This window comes from Oratosquilla oratoria, chromosome 5 (assembly GCF_046742065.1).
Source record: "Oratosquilla oratoria isolate Oo_2021 chromosome 5, ASM4674206v1, whole genome shotgun sequence".
Lineage (NCBI taxonomy): Eukaryota > Metazoa > Arthropoda > Malacostraca > Stomatopoda > Squillidae > Oratosquilla > Oratosquilla oratoria.
In genome coordinates, this window is record NC_134781.1 from 69,192,548 (window position 1) to 69,208,714 (window position 16,167).

At 39.1% G+C, this 16,167-nt stretch overlaps 1 protein-coding gene across 1 annotated transcript in view; it reads right to left on the reverse strand.

The window, feature by feature from the left end:
- Positions 1-15,932, reverse strand: part of LOC143025526 (uncharacterized) — a 76,374-nt gene extending 60,442 nt beyond the window's left edge. Inside the window, exon 1 of the mRNA XM_076185323.1 lies at positions 14,668-15,932. Coding sequence (XP_076041438.1) covers positions 14,668-15,216 — 549 coding nt within the window. The 5' untranslated portion in view covers positions 15,217-15,932. The remainder of the gene's footprint in view (positions 1-14,667) is intronic.
- Between the last annotated feature and the right edge of the window lie 235 nt (positions 15,933-16,167).

Consider the following 16,167-nt stretch of genomic DNA (forward strand, 5'->3'; position numbering starts at 1 on the left):
CAAAGAAATTATCGAGCCCCAAGTAATCAATAAGATGCCGTGAAACTCCTACAACTGTTGACTTCAGGTTCATAAACATTTTAAATTGATTCAAGCAATTAAAGTCTTCAACAATCCCAGAAAATATTGTGTACTCCTGTGTTTGTTTCTATAAACATATTAATATTCATAGAGAAGAATTCTAATTGCTAATAGTAAAAAACGAATCATATAATTTAACTTTCACATTTATGGTGAAGAGTTCAATCCCCCTATGATGTATGTCTGACGTCCTAACAAAATTCGATTGGATGTTTTTACACGGGCTTTTAGTCTTTCTCATGGTCAAGTATATTTATTTTGAGAAACTGGGTCGCAAGTGTATGGCAGTCTGGTGACCTACTGCCGGGCTCCCGTACGGATGCGAGTTGAAGACGAGCAATGGACATTCAAGGCGGTAGGTACGTAAGCGTAAGCGTAAGCCACGTTGGGTTTCCCTGTCAACTAACCTTGGACATTGAACTACTGAAATTATATATATATATATATATATATATATATATATATATATATATATATATATATATATATATATATATATATATATATATATTGCAATCATGTATGATTGTGTAATATTGAGCGCGAAAAGAAATTAACTCAAATCTCGAACAACCACATGTACGTAAGCATATTTATTTGCCAGGGCTCCCCACACTTCGTATGTTTGCGTGAAGCTGTCCACCATCTTTCCGACAATTAGATCAACTGTGCGGCAAAGCTTTTTCGCATTTGTTTCTTGACCGACCAGTACACGTATCTTCATAAATGTCGAAACGATCTTGTTGGCTTTAATTAAATCACTACCAAGCCTATTAATAATACTGTGAATTACTTCACTAATTATGTGAATGCAGTTAATGACAGTGCTAAATTTGTTTTGATAACAGGTGATGATGTCTAGTTATTTTAGTGTAACGTATAAACCTAAAAACAAAACAAAACAAAAAAACGCTGAAATTAAGCCCAGACATCCACAACAGCTAAGCGCCTGAACCAAACAATAACTTTCATTCTCACCACATACTCCCGATATATTAAGTCATCAGAAGAGTTAATTAGTATCTTAGGAATCAATATGACTGACACGATTGCACTTGTTAGTGTTTAATGATGTCTCGATGACGACTACAAATGAAATGGTTGTAGACCATAGCTATCAAGAAGCCTCTTTCTGGTTAAGTGAAACTTTATGTTCAGAAGATTCGTGTAGCAGTGGGATTTCCACTCAATCCTTTTCGTATCCAAGCATCCGTGCTCTATATTGAAAACCTATTTATACGAAACCAAATTATGAAACCACATTCACATTGTAGGAACATTGGTGACATTTCGTCTGTAACGATAATCTGAATCTCCGTAACTGGATTCAATCTGCAAGATTCGTCTGGGTTCAGGTTCACGGTGTAGACGAAGACAAACGAAAACTCGACATAGCAGTTTGGTATAAATTGCATCTGGCAACTTCATCACTAACGTTTATCCCAAGCCCGCCAACGCACGAGCGAGAAAGGCGAACGCTTCCATAATTACAAGGTATCATCAGGACTTATGCACGAGACCATTATCTCCTTTTTTCTCTTGACAGTCTCTTCATCTAGAGCTGCATTACTTAGATGTTCGTGAGTATTAGATAGACTAATAAGGACTGTCAGTGTCACTAGCAGCATGATAGATCGACACATTTTTGGACAAATATCATACTTGTAAGATATTTCCACCGCAATATCTTCAGTAGTTCAAACTACAAAATAGAAATAGGTAAAGGGGAAACTGTATAGACCCATGGGTAAGAACGAAGTGATAAGAAATCTAACCTAGATGTAAAAAATATAAACAAATAAATAATAAATATAAAGAAGTGAAAATAGTACATGTGATCAAGAATAACTCGCCCAATAATTCTGGGAAGATGTCCAAAACTAATTTAGTGTATAAATACTGTAGCGCTACCGAGGTCTGCGCGTCCCGTAATTCTGTACATATATTGGGGACACGGCACGTCGTAGTCTCATTAGGCGACTGTGGTAACGCTGGCAACAAGAAACCACAAAATAAAATGAGCAATAATACGATCAATTTGGATCAAGATTGCATCGTGCAAACTATTACTATTTATTGCAGTACAGTGACATAAGGATGGTGAACTTTTGGGAGAGATAGGGAAATTTCAATAATCAATATCTAATCATTTATGACCTCTACCATACCTTTATTAATTCTACCACAAACTAAAGGAACCAGCTCTGTGCGACCAGACTAATCAACAAACCCATCTTCTTCAGCACCTAGTTCCTGTAGTATCAACACTGAGACTCTTCTATTGGCCTTGCCAGGACACGCGTTCGGCCAGTGACCTCTCCTCATACCTTCTATTTTGTTATTTATGGATGAAAACTTCCCTACACGTCTTACCACTTGTGTTGCAATGTGACTTATGCGTTTCGTAATAATTTTGTCTATTTCCTGAAGATGATTCTTTGTAATCAAGCCATCAATTAAAAATGGAAGAAAGCGAAGAAATGGTCTTTGGTCCTGTGTGTGCACCGTATATATTTCCCCCCGTGATATATATATATATATATATATATATATAATATATATATATATATATAAACGGTATAGAGCTCTGGATCATAACTTGGCGTTGTGGTGCTGGCTATGGGTGAGATGCTGGGATTGTACATGACCATGACAAGCCTTATTTTATCCCTAATTCCCATTTCTCCATTTTCCAAAGCTCTCTTTCAAACGGATTGCGACGAAAAAGAAAATACAAATACATAAAAAACTGTATTACAGCTCTGCTGTGGCAAACGCCAGTCTGTTTCATCATAGGCCTACACAGAAGGTTGATCTTCACCCGTACGGGTTTTCGTCCGACCAAGTCAAAGTTCTGTCCAGAAGACTGCCTGCCTCTCAGCTACACATTGCACTCATTGTGGTTGTCTGGCACAGTGTGTGCTATCGTTTTATGACCAAATTAAAATCACTATTGCAATGCCAGCTGAAGTTGTCGGAGGGCACACAGCACTAGGAATGAGGCGTTGCAGTGAGAAAGGTTGTATGAAGATGACAGAAAGTACGGAGAAACTAATTTGAAAGAGGACCAGTTATCCTATAATAACGGAACCTAGTCTAGTCTTCAAAAGAACGCCGTGAGATTGGTCTAGGCTGTAAGTGAATCCCCTATGATGCTGACTTTGGAGGTAGTGTCCTTTGGCAGGCAGGAGGATATGACCGAAATCCATCTTAAACGACTTAAGATTTTTTTTTTTTTCATAGTCCACAAGTTTCAATTTACTAAAGTCCTACCTGGTAGCCGTGAAAGAAAATCGAGTATTTTTTTTTTTACAGAAATACAATTTTGTAATAAAATAATCTTTCAAATAAAATTCATTCCATGATGAATTGTACTCGTATTGGGAGAACTAGTGATGGATGCGAAGATTTCGGACGAGGAAATCGTACGCCCACTCATGTTTTTGTCTTGAGTTGGTTCTTGTTCACTTGGCAAGAAAGTCACACTATACAAGCCAAGGTCAATAGATACTATTGGCCTTGATACGAACAACAAGTACTTCTGCGGTCATTCACTGATATACCACATGTTTGCAAGTATCTTTGACTGTTGAGTATTTATCATATTAGTGCACAAACTAATTTTCCTAATATAATTTTTTTTCGAATAATGAAATGCATTAAAACATTTCTGACATATGATGAGTTGTCACTAAACTTGCTATATTTTCCACACATCACGGGTGACTGATATGTCAAATAAACTAATTAATCTAGTAATATAAGCTCACATTTGATCAAGATCAGATGTTTTGTATCCCGAATTTTGACCGTGCAGGAAATATCAAGTCTGTCTTATAAGGATTGTATATGAATTCTGTAATAATACCAATATCTGTCGAATCCTTTATATGTGTTCTACATAAATACAGCTCTTGATGCAGGTTTGTGAGTAGGAACATCTATGAGGTCAGTTTGTGAGTTCAAAGACCGAGGGACGGACTGGGAACCCCAGGCTGGGCTACAGAATTGATAATGAGACGACTTCTGAGAATACTTGGGAGTTGAAAGACGTCTCATAAGACACCACAGAAGAACGAATAACAGTTTATTTCATATACTTTTATAATTTGTGATGACAAGTTGATGTGCAATAGACACGATTCAAGCATGTCATAGGTTTATAAACCAAATATATATGGTTGTGGTGAAACTGTCAGTAGAAGAACATGTCCATGTTTGCTATAGAAAAGGGAGAGAAGCTGGCATGCATAAACTTGTACCACTGAAAGGTTTCATTTTGACATAATATCAATCATTCACCTCAATGTGATGATCATTATTTCGAAATCTACAATCCTATAAAATAGCAAGTTTCGTATCTTAGATAAAGTTAAAATTACCAAATACTTTTTACGAATTATATCAGCGAAACCATGATATGTAATTTTTGTGATGTTAGAAAAATATGTGGTGAAATGGGGTGGGGAACATATGTCCTCTCGTACAAAAATGGTTGGGGGAATTGTTCCCGAGTTGCTACTCCTACTGAAATGAGACCCATGTAAGGAAACATTTGAGAATACCATACAAGTGTTTAGGTTTCTTAACCTGAACTCTGTCACTCAGTTACCTAATCGTTGGTTTATGCTTTAGTTGTTTCCCCCGCCGACAGACATTGGGATATGAAAAAGAGAAACTTTTGTATAGAGTTGTTCACCATGTAGCATCTGCTAAAACATATATCATAATGCTCACCAATTTTGAAAGAATTAAGTATTAGGGTAAGTCTATGGCAATGAAGGGATGAAAAAATTAGCACGTTCGCTGTATACATATCACGGTGCGATGCAATTTTGAAGCTATCAAATGCTCGACGAAGTCTAAGGCGATGCATTTGTACGTTCGAGTACGCCGTCGAATTCTGCTGTCGATATTAATTCTACTAAACGGTGACACCTACTACTTTTTTTTTTGCCACAGATATTTATTTTTTCTTCAACTGTGAAAATCTCTGTCCAGAAAAATTGTAAAATTAAGTTATCTCTGCTTCCCCTTTATCAGTCATTGGTCCTCTTTGTTTTCTTCTTTCATCGTCTTCACATGACTTAATTGTGATGAGAATTGCCTTCTGACCAATACGGAATTTCTCTTACGACGAAATATCTGACTCGGCAGTGACTGCATAAATGACTGCGTGACCGATTTATTTAAGATAAAAGTTGGTATGACGACATATAAAATATTCAAGTGCGCAGTTTTATGTCTACTGACCTCGTGTTCGATCTTACATAGATGAGCGCATGGGTATGTCCCTCCTCGTCCTCCCCCCTCCCACACACACAAATGCACTCCCGTCTTTTCCTTAAAGCAACCTTGAGGTACCTCAATGTACTCGAAAATAGTTCCATTCAAGGACTTGATTCAGACAGACCGAAATTCGACACAAAAACTAGCTCACTGACTTATTCCCCACGCAGTAAGCTTAATGAAAAATAAACAACTAAATAAAATATATAAACAAATAATGAAATAACTAGATAAATAAAATAAAGAATAAACTTATTAAATACAAATAAAATAATTACATGAACAGTTAAGTCGAATAAATTAAAATGAAACTCGGCAAAAACGTTGAGTAGTAGACCTAACAACGGCAGCAAGCGTTCAAAAAAGCTCTCGAACCAAAACACTTCAGTGGGACCAATGAGAAACCCTGTGATATGTAAATGAAGTGTCTTCGAGTAGATAAACACGAGGATCTGAATGCAATAGAAAAAAGGGGTCAATGTTCCCAAAACCACTTCGGAATCGGACGATAACTTGAATCCAAAGTCGTTTTTCTGGGCCAGCGCTTTCAGTAACGTGCCTTCTTTTTCAAATGCGTGATCTGGTTCGATTGATCGACGCTCACCGTCGCCCCACCTATCCCACCCCACCCTTCCTTCCACAGCAGAATATTCTTTAGTGCAACCTTCTACATTCATTCCATTCGAAATTTGCGCATATTTTTTTTCTACAGTTAATGATCATTTGTATTTTAGTTCTTTAATCTTGTTTATGTATGTCACCAGTTTCTATTTTCTTATGTTAATGAATATGCCTTTTTTGTAACCTAACGGCAGGACAATTTTTTGTTCTCCAGTGAATTCCAAGTTAGATGATAAATTACAGGACAAATCTACTGTGTAAGGAATACCACTACATTCAAAGGGTAAATAAAATGTGCTCCGCCTGTTAAAATTTATATACAGGAACGACATTGTAGGATTTTATTTCAACATGGAAAGGCAAAGATGATCAAGAATATTTATACTGTGTTAACAGCAATCTATAAACAAAAATAATAAAGAATAGAAAATAAGAATCATAAAAAATATTGTGCGAGTGAGGCGAGGTCAGAGCACCTTTTACAGAAACACAAGGTTCTGATCTCTTAATCCGCATGAAGGTCATGGCTACATTTATTTTATGCAGTCGCTTATACCGACACCCCTACGGACCAGGGTCATGCGGTAGTCTTTTATGGATAGAGACTAGTTCCATTTAAAGAAGAGTTCTGGTCATTGCTAACTTCTATTTCTCCTTTCCGTCCCCACCCCCGTTAAATCTCCCTTTTACCATCGATAAAGCCTCGTTTACACCGAGCAAGTTCAGGGACAAGTCAAGTGTGCAAGTTACTTGAACTGGAGAGGAAAGCAAGTACATATTCGCACAGGTCAAGTCAATGACAAGTGGCCCGTGCGAAAACGTACTTACTCGTTTTCCTCTACAGTTCAATTAACTTGCACACTTGACTTGCTTTATACTTGCCCCGCGTAAACAAGGCTTGACTCTCTCATCGACGCGACATTGTCCCCAGGGATAGAAACGCTGGTTGACAACAAAATATAATTTGTATCTTTTTCGAGGCATCTTTCCTGGGTAATACCTTTCTTTGGACGTAAGGTTTCACCAAATATTACGGTTAATCCACAAACGATTATGATTATTGTGCGCAGCTTCTGACGTCATTAGGCTGGGTCCGTTTTCGCTTTGTGAAACACTGAAGAAAACTGTGAAACGCCAAGGAAGACAGGAACTATAATATTTTATATATTATATATATATATATATATATATATTATATATTCATATATATATAGACAGGAACTATAATATTTTATATATATATTTCATATAATATTTGTCAGAATATAACTAATTGCGTGGAGCGGTGCGAGCGAAGACATTCTCGGACGACGCACCAGCTTCAACTGACAGCTGTAGGACCCGCCAACCCCACTTTGAACAGCCAGGTGGCGTTCACGGGCCCGCTGCGCCAACTCCCTCGAAATTCGGTCGGAAGTGGTTAGACCTTATATCCTTAGATCTTGATTATGACAATCGTCGTTATATTTTGTTCTTGGTAAAGAATCGCCACATTTCGAGTAACCTTCTACAGACGACGGGACTTGTTGCGTGCTTCTGGCGTCGGTTCCTGACAGTCCTGGCCAGGCGGAGAGGCGACCCAAACATTGGGGGGGAAAAAAAGGGTGTTTCTCACTTCCCACTTCGTGAGAGTGGGAAGGTGAGTTTGAGTTTTAGATGACGAACGCCCTTATATACCGTTCTTCAAATTGTCAGGCAATATCTTTTAGTTGTGAGGAATCCCATGTCGTTTCATGATTGGTGTGCAGTTGTAATTTATTTCCCCTGACTTATGGGATATATTCACCCTCGCTAGTCAACTATTCTATTTTCTAAGAGGATCCATCTCGAAGTCATGAGAAGTAGGGTAGGTGCTACAGACTGGGAAGGGTCGATGACCTCGAGTCTGTAAGGCCTATCTACGTTTTTGCACGATAAGTATCCTCGGAGGACCAGCGATAGTAGAAGGACGAGGATAAAGTACAAAGTTCGATATTGATCAGATTACAAATGGTGCTCGGCAACAGGTGAGTAGTCTGTCAAAAACAGCCATGGCACTAAAACCGTACAAGGTTGGGGAATACCGAGAATGTATTTGTTGTCCCGATCTGTCTTGCTGAAGGTTCACGTCCTAGATTTATTGTATTTTTTTTTCAAGGTTTCCGGGGCTATGGCCACCGCTGCTGTGTCAACCCGGAGGTTACTCAGTGAAGAGTCGTCTGGAGGGAGTGCGCATGGGTCATACCCTCTCGGGCATGCCAGGCACCTTCTGTATCGATGTCCCGCGCTATCGATCGATCGCGCTGCGCCATCGACGGATCCATTGTTTGCGCAGCAATCGGTCGATCGCGCAACCATCGATCGATCGCGCTGCGCATTCGATGGATGTCCCTATCCCGATCACTATATCAGTTCCAAACCAATAAATTCCATGAAGTGGTCATTGTACAATTTTAAACTGTTATTTTATTTATTACGTTTGATCATAACAGATCAGCCTTTATTGCACAACGATAGCGCAAATCGATGAAAAGCGCGGAACATCGATACCGCTTTAGTGATTGATGGTGACCTGACCTCAGACGTAATTCCTTTTTGGGTCGACATCCAGGTGTGCCCGATGAAGCACTGGGTTTGTTGGTCTGGTTAGAAGTTTTTTTTTTTTTTTTGCGATATGTTATGGAATAATGAGGATGGGTCGCTATAAATGTTCGAATAATATAGCTCTGGGTTTTGTTTCTTGTCGCCATTCGTCGTCTTTGCCCGTGTGAAGCAGCACGACGGGTGAGTGGGTGGACTCTTGCATAGACCTACCCACCGATCATTCTTATGCACTGCTGTTGACGACACACTGGTGAAGAGAATACATTCTGATTTGTTTATGCTAATTGCAGTCTCATCACAGGTTTCATGATGACATGCGAGTTATATATACATATTTTTTTCCTATTGGAATAATCGATATAGTCTTGCATCTTTCCCTACGACGGGGTTCTACAATGCCGACTGGCAGCAGCTAGAATGAAAGTATAAATCAATGGTTCCCAACCTTTTCTGGCTTGAGGCACCCTTGCCAAATCTTTTTAGAAGTCCCCGGCACCCTTATTAGAAAATCTAAATTCTAGTTTGTCAGTATTTTGTTGATTCAACATCAGTAACAAAATTTTGTCCCTGGATAATATGACAATACTCATATTTACACTGATGCTGCTTTAATGAACGAAAATAGATGACAATACAAAAATATAATTGTGACAGTAATTTTTGCCCTGAATTTTGGCGGCACCCTCAGTTGAACTCACGGCAACCTTTGGTGCCGCGGCACACCGGTTGGGAACCACTGGTATAAATGTTCTTCAAAAAAGGCATAGGGGTTCTGAGAACGACTGTAAAATATCAGAAAATTTATATAGCACTTTAGAACTATCCTCGACTTTTTCTTTACAATTGTGTCAATTCTTGGTAATTATCGGGTTATATTGAATTTTGATAATTTTTCTAATACAATAAATCTTGAGAATTACAGTACCAAAGATTAGTAAAATGTCTACAATGTAACATTAACCGGTAACTGTTGGAAATACAGATTAATAATTTACACAAATTTCACGATCCACCAGTGTACCGGCCATGAAAAAAGGAGAGGCAAAGCAAACAGTGGAACGAAAACATAGCATGGAAAAAACTAGCAGCCCAGTCCTTCAAATGTCGAGACATAAGAAAAAGTTTTTAGATTAGCAAGGGCAGACGCGCGCATGTCAGATGATTTGGATAACAGGATGTCACCGCTCCGGGAGGTAGCGTAGTACTATCTATCTAATCGACACCAAACAATCAGCAGATCTTCAGATCTTATCTCGTCATCCTGCCCGACCTAATTTCAGAGGGGTAATAGGGGCACGCTATTTGTGCCGTCGCACAAACCAAGGTCCAGTCTTGATACAGACTATACCCGTTGCACTGAGAACTGGCCGTTAGGGCGGAGCACTGGGAGTTCCCCTGTGGTGCCACATCTAATTATTTTATAATTTTATTTTATTTTATAATTCTATTTTATAATTTTATAATGTTGCCACATATGATTATATTATAATTTTTGTCACACACCACCACTGAGATAAAAATCAAAGCAATGTTTTCTATACAAAGGTTTCGTTTCTTCGAGTCTAGACATGGCATATGGAAAAGAGAGAGCGACGTTGCCGCTACATCTAATCTCTGGCCCCGCCCCCCTCACACTGCATTCAGAAATCATTGCATCCACACGCACGTTCTCGCCATGGATGCCCATGTGTGGCAACACCGGGAAATTTCCTAGCCCCGCCTTATCGGTCATTTCTCCTTGCGCTGACTATAGTTGACACGTTCGTCCATTACGCCTACCAACCGCTGTACCGTACATATAAATTTGGTTGGTTTTAAGTGTGTGTGTGTGTGTATCTTGTAGCTTTTCGTGTGTGGTTCCAGCTTGAACTATATCCGCTTTTAGGATATTCCAAGAGTATGTCAAACGTAAATTACCGTATCCCTAGACCTCGCGTAATCTTTCCAACCCAAATAAATCAGTCTCTGTGAAACATATCCATCTTATTCAGATTTGACAACAATGTGTGTGTGTGTGTACTTACCTTGGTCTTTGGATCACGTGCTGGACTCGTGATCGACAGCTATATCCCTCTCGAAAGAGAGTTCAGAGCTCGTATGACCGATCTATGGGTAATGCTGTGACCTTACACGCACACACCTAACTCCCCGCCCACGAGAGTTGGAGTAACGACTCGAAGTGCAGCGATACTGAAATTCACCCCTGGGCAGGATGTGTATTTACCTAGTTGTATTTTACGGGAAGGGGAGCTATGCTCGTAGTGTCCCGTCTTCATATTTCATTTTATCTAGACTTTTTAAAATCATGTATTGTTTTTGCACACACCACTTTCTCATCTAACTTGTTCCAAATGCCTATTACTCTGTGGGGAAATCTGTTCTTTTTCAGGTCTCTTCTATAACTGTCTTTCTTGATTTTTTTTCCGTGTCCTCTTGTATTTCCACTATCCCATTTTATTAGATCCTCTATCAATAGTTTCTATCCCTTTTATGATTCTATAAATAGTTATCAAGTCTCCTCTCTCTCTTCTATGCTCTAATGTCTGTAGCTCAAGTTTTGCTAGTCTCTCTTCATATGATAGTTCTGAGAGTGTTGGTGCCAATTTCATAATTGCTCTTTGTATTCTTTCAAGTTTTGTTATACATTTTTTTGTACTTGGTGACCACGTCGTCGCTGCATATTCCAATCTTGGTCTTATCAAAGTGACTAGTATTTTCTTCACCATTTCCTCATCCAGGTATGTAAATGCCACTTTGATTGTTCTTATTAAATTATAAGCTTCTCCAAAAATTTTGTTTATATGTTTCTCAGGGGACATGTATGTGTGTGTGTGTATTTACCTAGTTGTATTTTACGGGAAGGGGAGCTATGCTCGTAGTGTCCCGTCTTCTTATCTCATTATATCTAGACTGTTTTTAAATTCGTGTATTGTTTTTGCACACACCACTTTCTCACCTAACTTGTTCCAAATGCCTATTACCCTGTGGGGAAAGCTGTTCTTTTTCAGATCTCTTCTATAACTGTCTTTCTTGATTCTCTTTCCATGTCCTCTTGTATTTCTACTATCCCATTTGATTATATCCTTTATTGTGTGTGTGTGTGTGAAGAGTGTTATGAGCACAAGTAGAATTTTTTCCCCACGCTGCCTCTTGACCAAGTGAAGAGCGTCTTATATGGGAACAAAAGCAAAGAGGAAAGGATTCATCCTTGAAGTGAATTCCTTAGTTTGTTCAAGATGTGGTTCCAAAGGTCCCAAACAACTAGGCTACGATGAAGAACAACCATCCGGTATGAAGACGATGGTGTGTGTGTGTGGGGGAGGGGGATGCTCCAATGGTTGAATGGGGGATTCCTAGTCTGTGAATTTTCTAGCCCCTGGTAGATATACAGAACACTAATACACGTTAACCCCTCAATGACCGGTGGCTCATTGTTGACACCCTGAATGTTTTTGCGCTGATATCAGAAAGACGGGAAAACCTTTCACTGGTATCTTTCCAACCCACTCGTTCCATATCTTTAATTGATGACATCTAGTAACCTTCCCTTTTTATTTTATTTTTAATTTCAGAGACAATATATATATATATATATATATATATATATATATATATATATATATATATATATATATATATATATATATATATTAGAACCCAAACTCCCTCCCGTGTTACCAAAAATCCTGTACATTTCTCTAGGCCCCATTAATAGGTGTTGTTAAATATAGGCGTATCTTGGGGCACTCCACTTTTTTAATCAAAATGCCGTTTAGTGTCTGAGATATGAATAAAATCTAGTGTCTTTAAATATGTTCATGATTAACTTTAAAATACTGCTGGAGAATTGTGAGTTATAGCTATTAAGAAAACTGTTAAGATGATCAAATTATGGTGATAAGATGGTGGTAATATGAAGTACCTAAGTGCTTAGATATGACAAAATCCTTCTCCTTTCCAGAAAAGAAAACGAGCACATTGAGAAATTGAAATCAGATTAAGAAATTAAGCCTCAAACCTATATTTAAAGATATCTTAGGTGATGCTGACAACTTGGTCCGCATAAAAAAGGAAATGAAAAAAAAAAAAGGACAGGTAATAATGAAAGTGGCAACCGACGACGAAGAATGTGCAGTTAAATGTGAGCTGTTCGGAAAGCCATTTCAGCAAAAAGTAGCATGATGTGATTTTTGCAAGGAACAATGATCAGGAACACCAAATACACATATTGACATGCTAGACAGTGATATCATAATGTAACATGCCAAAAATGTATAATAAATCTCAGTCAACACAGACTGGATAATTCATAAAATTGGAGTCTATTTTTCAACGACTTATGTCAACAAGATCTAGGACTCTCAGACCGTAGCCTTTGAACAAATCATACATGATAAACTAGATTAAATGAAAGATCATTAAAAACCAAGCGAGTTGCAAACTAGTTGAGAGTTAAGAAAGTACTGATTACAAAAAAAAAAAAAATAAAGAGAAAGTCGCAAGTAATAAGAAAGCTATGGTGAGCAATGACACGCAGAACGTGGAAACTAAACTTCACAGTCATTTGATAGCTTTGATGGTATAGGCAAGTTGATAGCGACAAAAATTAAACTGAAAAAATGTTAAGATAAAATAAAGGCACCAATCTAAGAAGATGCGTTTATGCCTACGATCAAAATAATGTATGATATTATGATTGTGAGAATATAAGGAGTACCTTAATTTGGAATGACTGAGAATCTTAATACAAGGAAATTGTAATACCGAACTTATGAAAAAATATCAATAAACGACAATGCATTCTCAACATTTGAATATCAACACACGACTAAGGTCATCTTATACCTTATAAGGAAGAAGTATACAACTTTGTTTTTCTGTTCCTTAAGTGTCACGGTTTCGGCCAAAGAGCCAGAATGTGTACTAACATGTAGAAATGTGCTAGATGTGTCCTCGGTAACGAACTTTCTGAATGTAAAATGGTGGTGAAGGTCATACACCAGGAGACATATAGCTGCGACCGAAGTCGTCAACTCTGCCCTTATACCCTAAGGCTGCCGCGGCATGTAACGTTCATAAACAGGAATCAGACATCCGGGACTCGATTCGAGATGAGCGGGATGTGGCGCTCGCACGTCTTGACGAAGGGAACATGTGTAAAAATGCACAAATAAAAATTATGCAGGTAACAAACATATGACAATTAGTATCAAATGTCCAGTATATCGACGAGAAAGCTGAAATCAGGGACACAGCAGGTTATGGCTTCTAGAAAAAAATAGATACATGTTCGATTGATATTCAAGCAATTCTCACCTGGTAGGCCTAATCAGGCGAGTGTAGCTCTGATGAGCATCCCGGTATGGGAAAAGGGACGCCAATCAGTTGGATATTAACACCCAAGAATTTGAATAATCAAAAAAATAGCCTTTGAAAACATGTCCCATCCAAAATATCATTATAAACGATCTTAGTACAGTAGTTGTAAATAACACGCAAACTGAAACGAGGGCAGTGAAAATAATCATGAAAATACAAAGCCAACCAAAGAGGAATAAGCTATTTACATCCTTGTGGAAGGGCGGTGAATAAACTCCAAGGCTAAAGATTGAGAATCAGAGATTAAGTATCTATAAATATGGAAATTGGGATGTAAGTATATGCCGTGCTGTCCGCCCCATTTTCTGTAACCAATTATTTTCACAAACGGTGGTTTTACGAACGCGCACGCCACCTGCTCTGTATAGGCTACACACGTGTATGTACGCGTGTCGGGCCTGTAACCAAGGGAGCAGTTAAGCCTACCCGTCACTGTTACTTTTATAGTCCCCCCTCAATAAGATTTAACTGCAATTTTGCCAACCAATTGTGCGAGGAAACCCCCTCCCTCTCCCTTTCTCATTCCCTCACTCATAGTCGCGGATCTGGTGAGGCGCGTCTATCACGTGAGAATCGCGTGGAAACTGCGTGATCTCCGAATGAGGATCGATCTTCGAACCCCGTTTAAGGTTAGGAGGGATACATCACGATCGCCAAGCCATACAGTACTTCGATTACCTACTCGTACAGGAACCAATATCGGGGCACACTTACCTGAGTTTCGCCTTCGTTGACACACACGCAAGCAGCTCGTTGAATATAACCTTCGTCATCAAACACTCGCTGTCTGTTGCACAGTGACTCCATTCGACACCCTTCGTCAGGTGATCGTGAGGAATTGTTAGTCCTTAGAGTTCCTCCTCTGCACCCGCCGCGACGAACGCTTCGCACATTTCCATGGGGGTTCAAGTTTTTGTGAGCATCGTTGTCTCTACTTCCGAAGTTGATGTAATGACGTTCGTTCCCGCGAGGAGGTTCCTGTTGGGTTTCTGGCCTGCGCCCGAACGACACTTTGATGGAACATGGGGGTACAGCCGGTTTCCACGCCGAGCCGTGCAGCTGCAGATCCCTTTCTTCGACTCTGCAGCTCTCCCCTAAGGTGTCCCTGGCCATGTCTTTCCCAATGTTTACCCTCACCATCCCAACCCGCCCCGCAGCATCACCCCCAACACCGCAGGACGCTTGGGCGTCTAAGTGAGGATGCAGGGTTGAGCAAGGAGAGGTAGCGAGGTAGGCGTGCATAGTTTGGGCAGTGACAAGCATTTGACTTAACGACAATGTTACTCTTGTATATATATACTTAAGTCTCAGTCATTATCTTATCAGAGTATCGGGAAATTCATTGTCAGAGGACTGCCATTTATGTTTAGGTTGAATTTGGTCTGCCTCAGGCAGGCCGACTTCTAATGGTTAGATATAATTTGGACAAATCTATCTAGCAAGGTAGCTGTGGCTGGATCACGTTGTTCATGGCTGACAACGTCTCTGCCTACAAACTTGTACGGAGGTATGATTGAGTGGGCAGCAAAACTAGTATTGTAGTGACTGTTCCAATCTCTCCAACCTCCCTTTCTTATAGTGTCAAATTTGCATGAGGAATTATTTTGCAACAACTTGGAAAGACAGCTAATAAGAACATATATTTTTATCTCAAAGCTGCACGCTACCAATATTTCATTTGCAGTCCTCTAAATATACAGTATGGTGATGCATCATACTTTTCACAAAAGTATCCTTAATTCACTGTATTCTTGATTTGGCTAGCTAAGTTTTCCATTTGAAAATAAATGTTCCTTAAGAACACTGTAATCTCCAGTTATATTAGATTTATCCATACTAATGTATTTCACTCTGAAATACGCACAAGTAGTTATTTAAGATATACTTGCCGTCCTCACTGCTCGTTCTCTGGCTAGAACAACGTTCTCTATTGTACCACTGTTCCTGCACGACTTCCACACGCACACTACAACCCGAGCTAAATGTTGACAGCCCTGGCACTATGTTCCATGACGTCACGGCCGTGACACACTGCGCCCTTTCGTCTGCACACACTGCTCTATCAGCTGAAATTGTAAACATAAAATTCAAGAGCTTTAGTTGAGTGGCTTTAAAATAACACAAATAAATATATAATAAAATCAGAAAAACAAGTTGTAAGTTAAAATAAAAATGAAATGTTAATAATTATTGTGTATTGTAAAATGGTGGAAT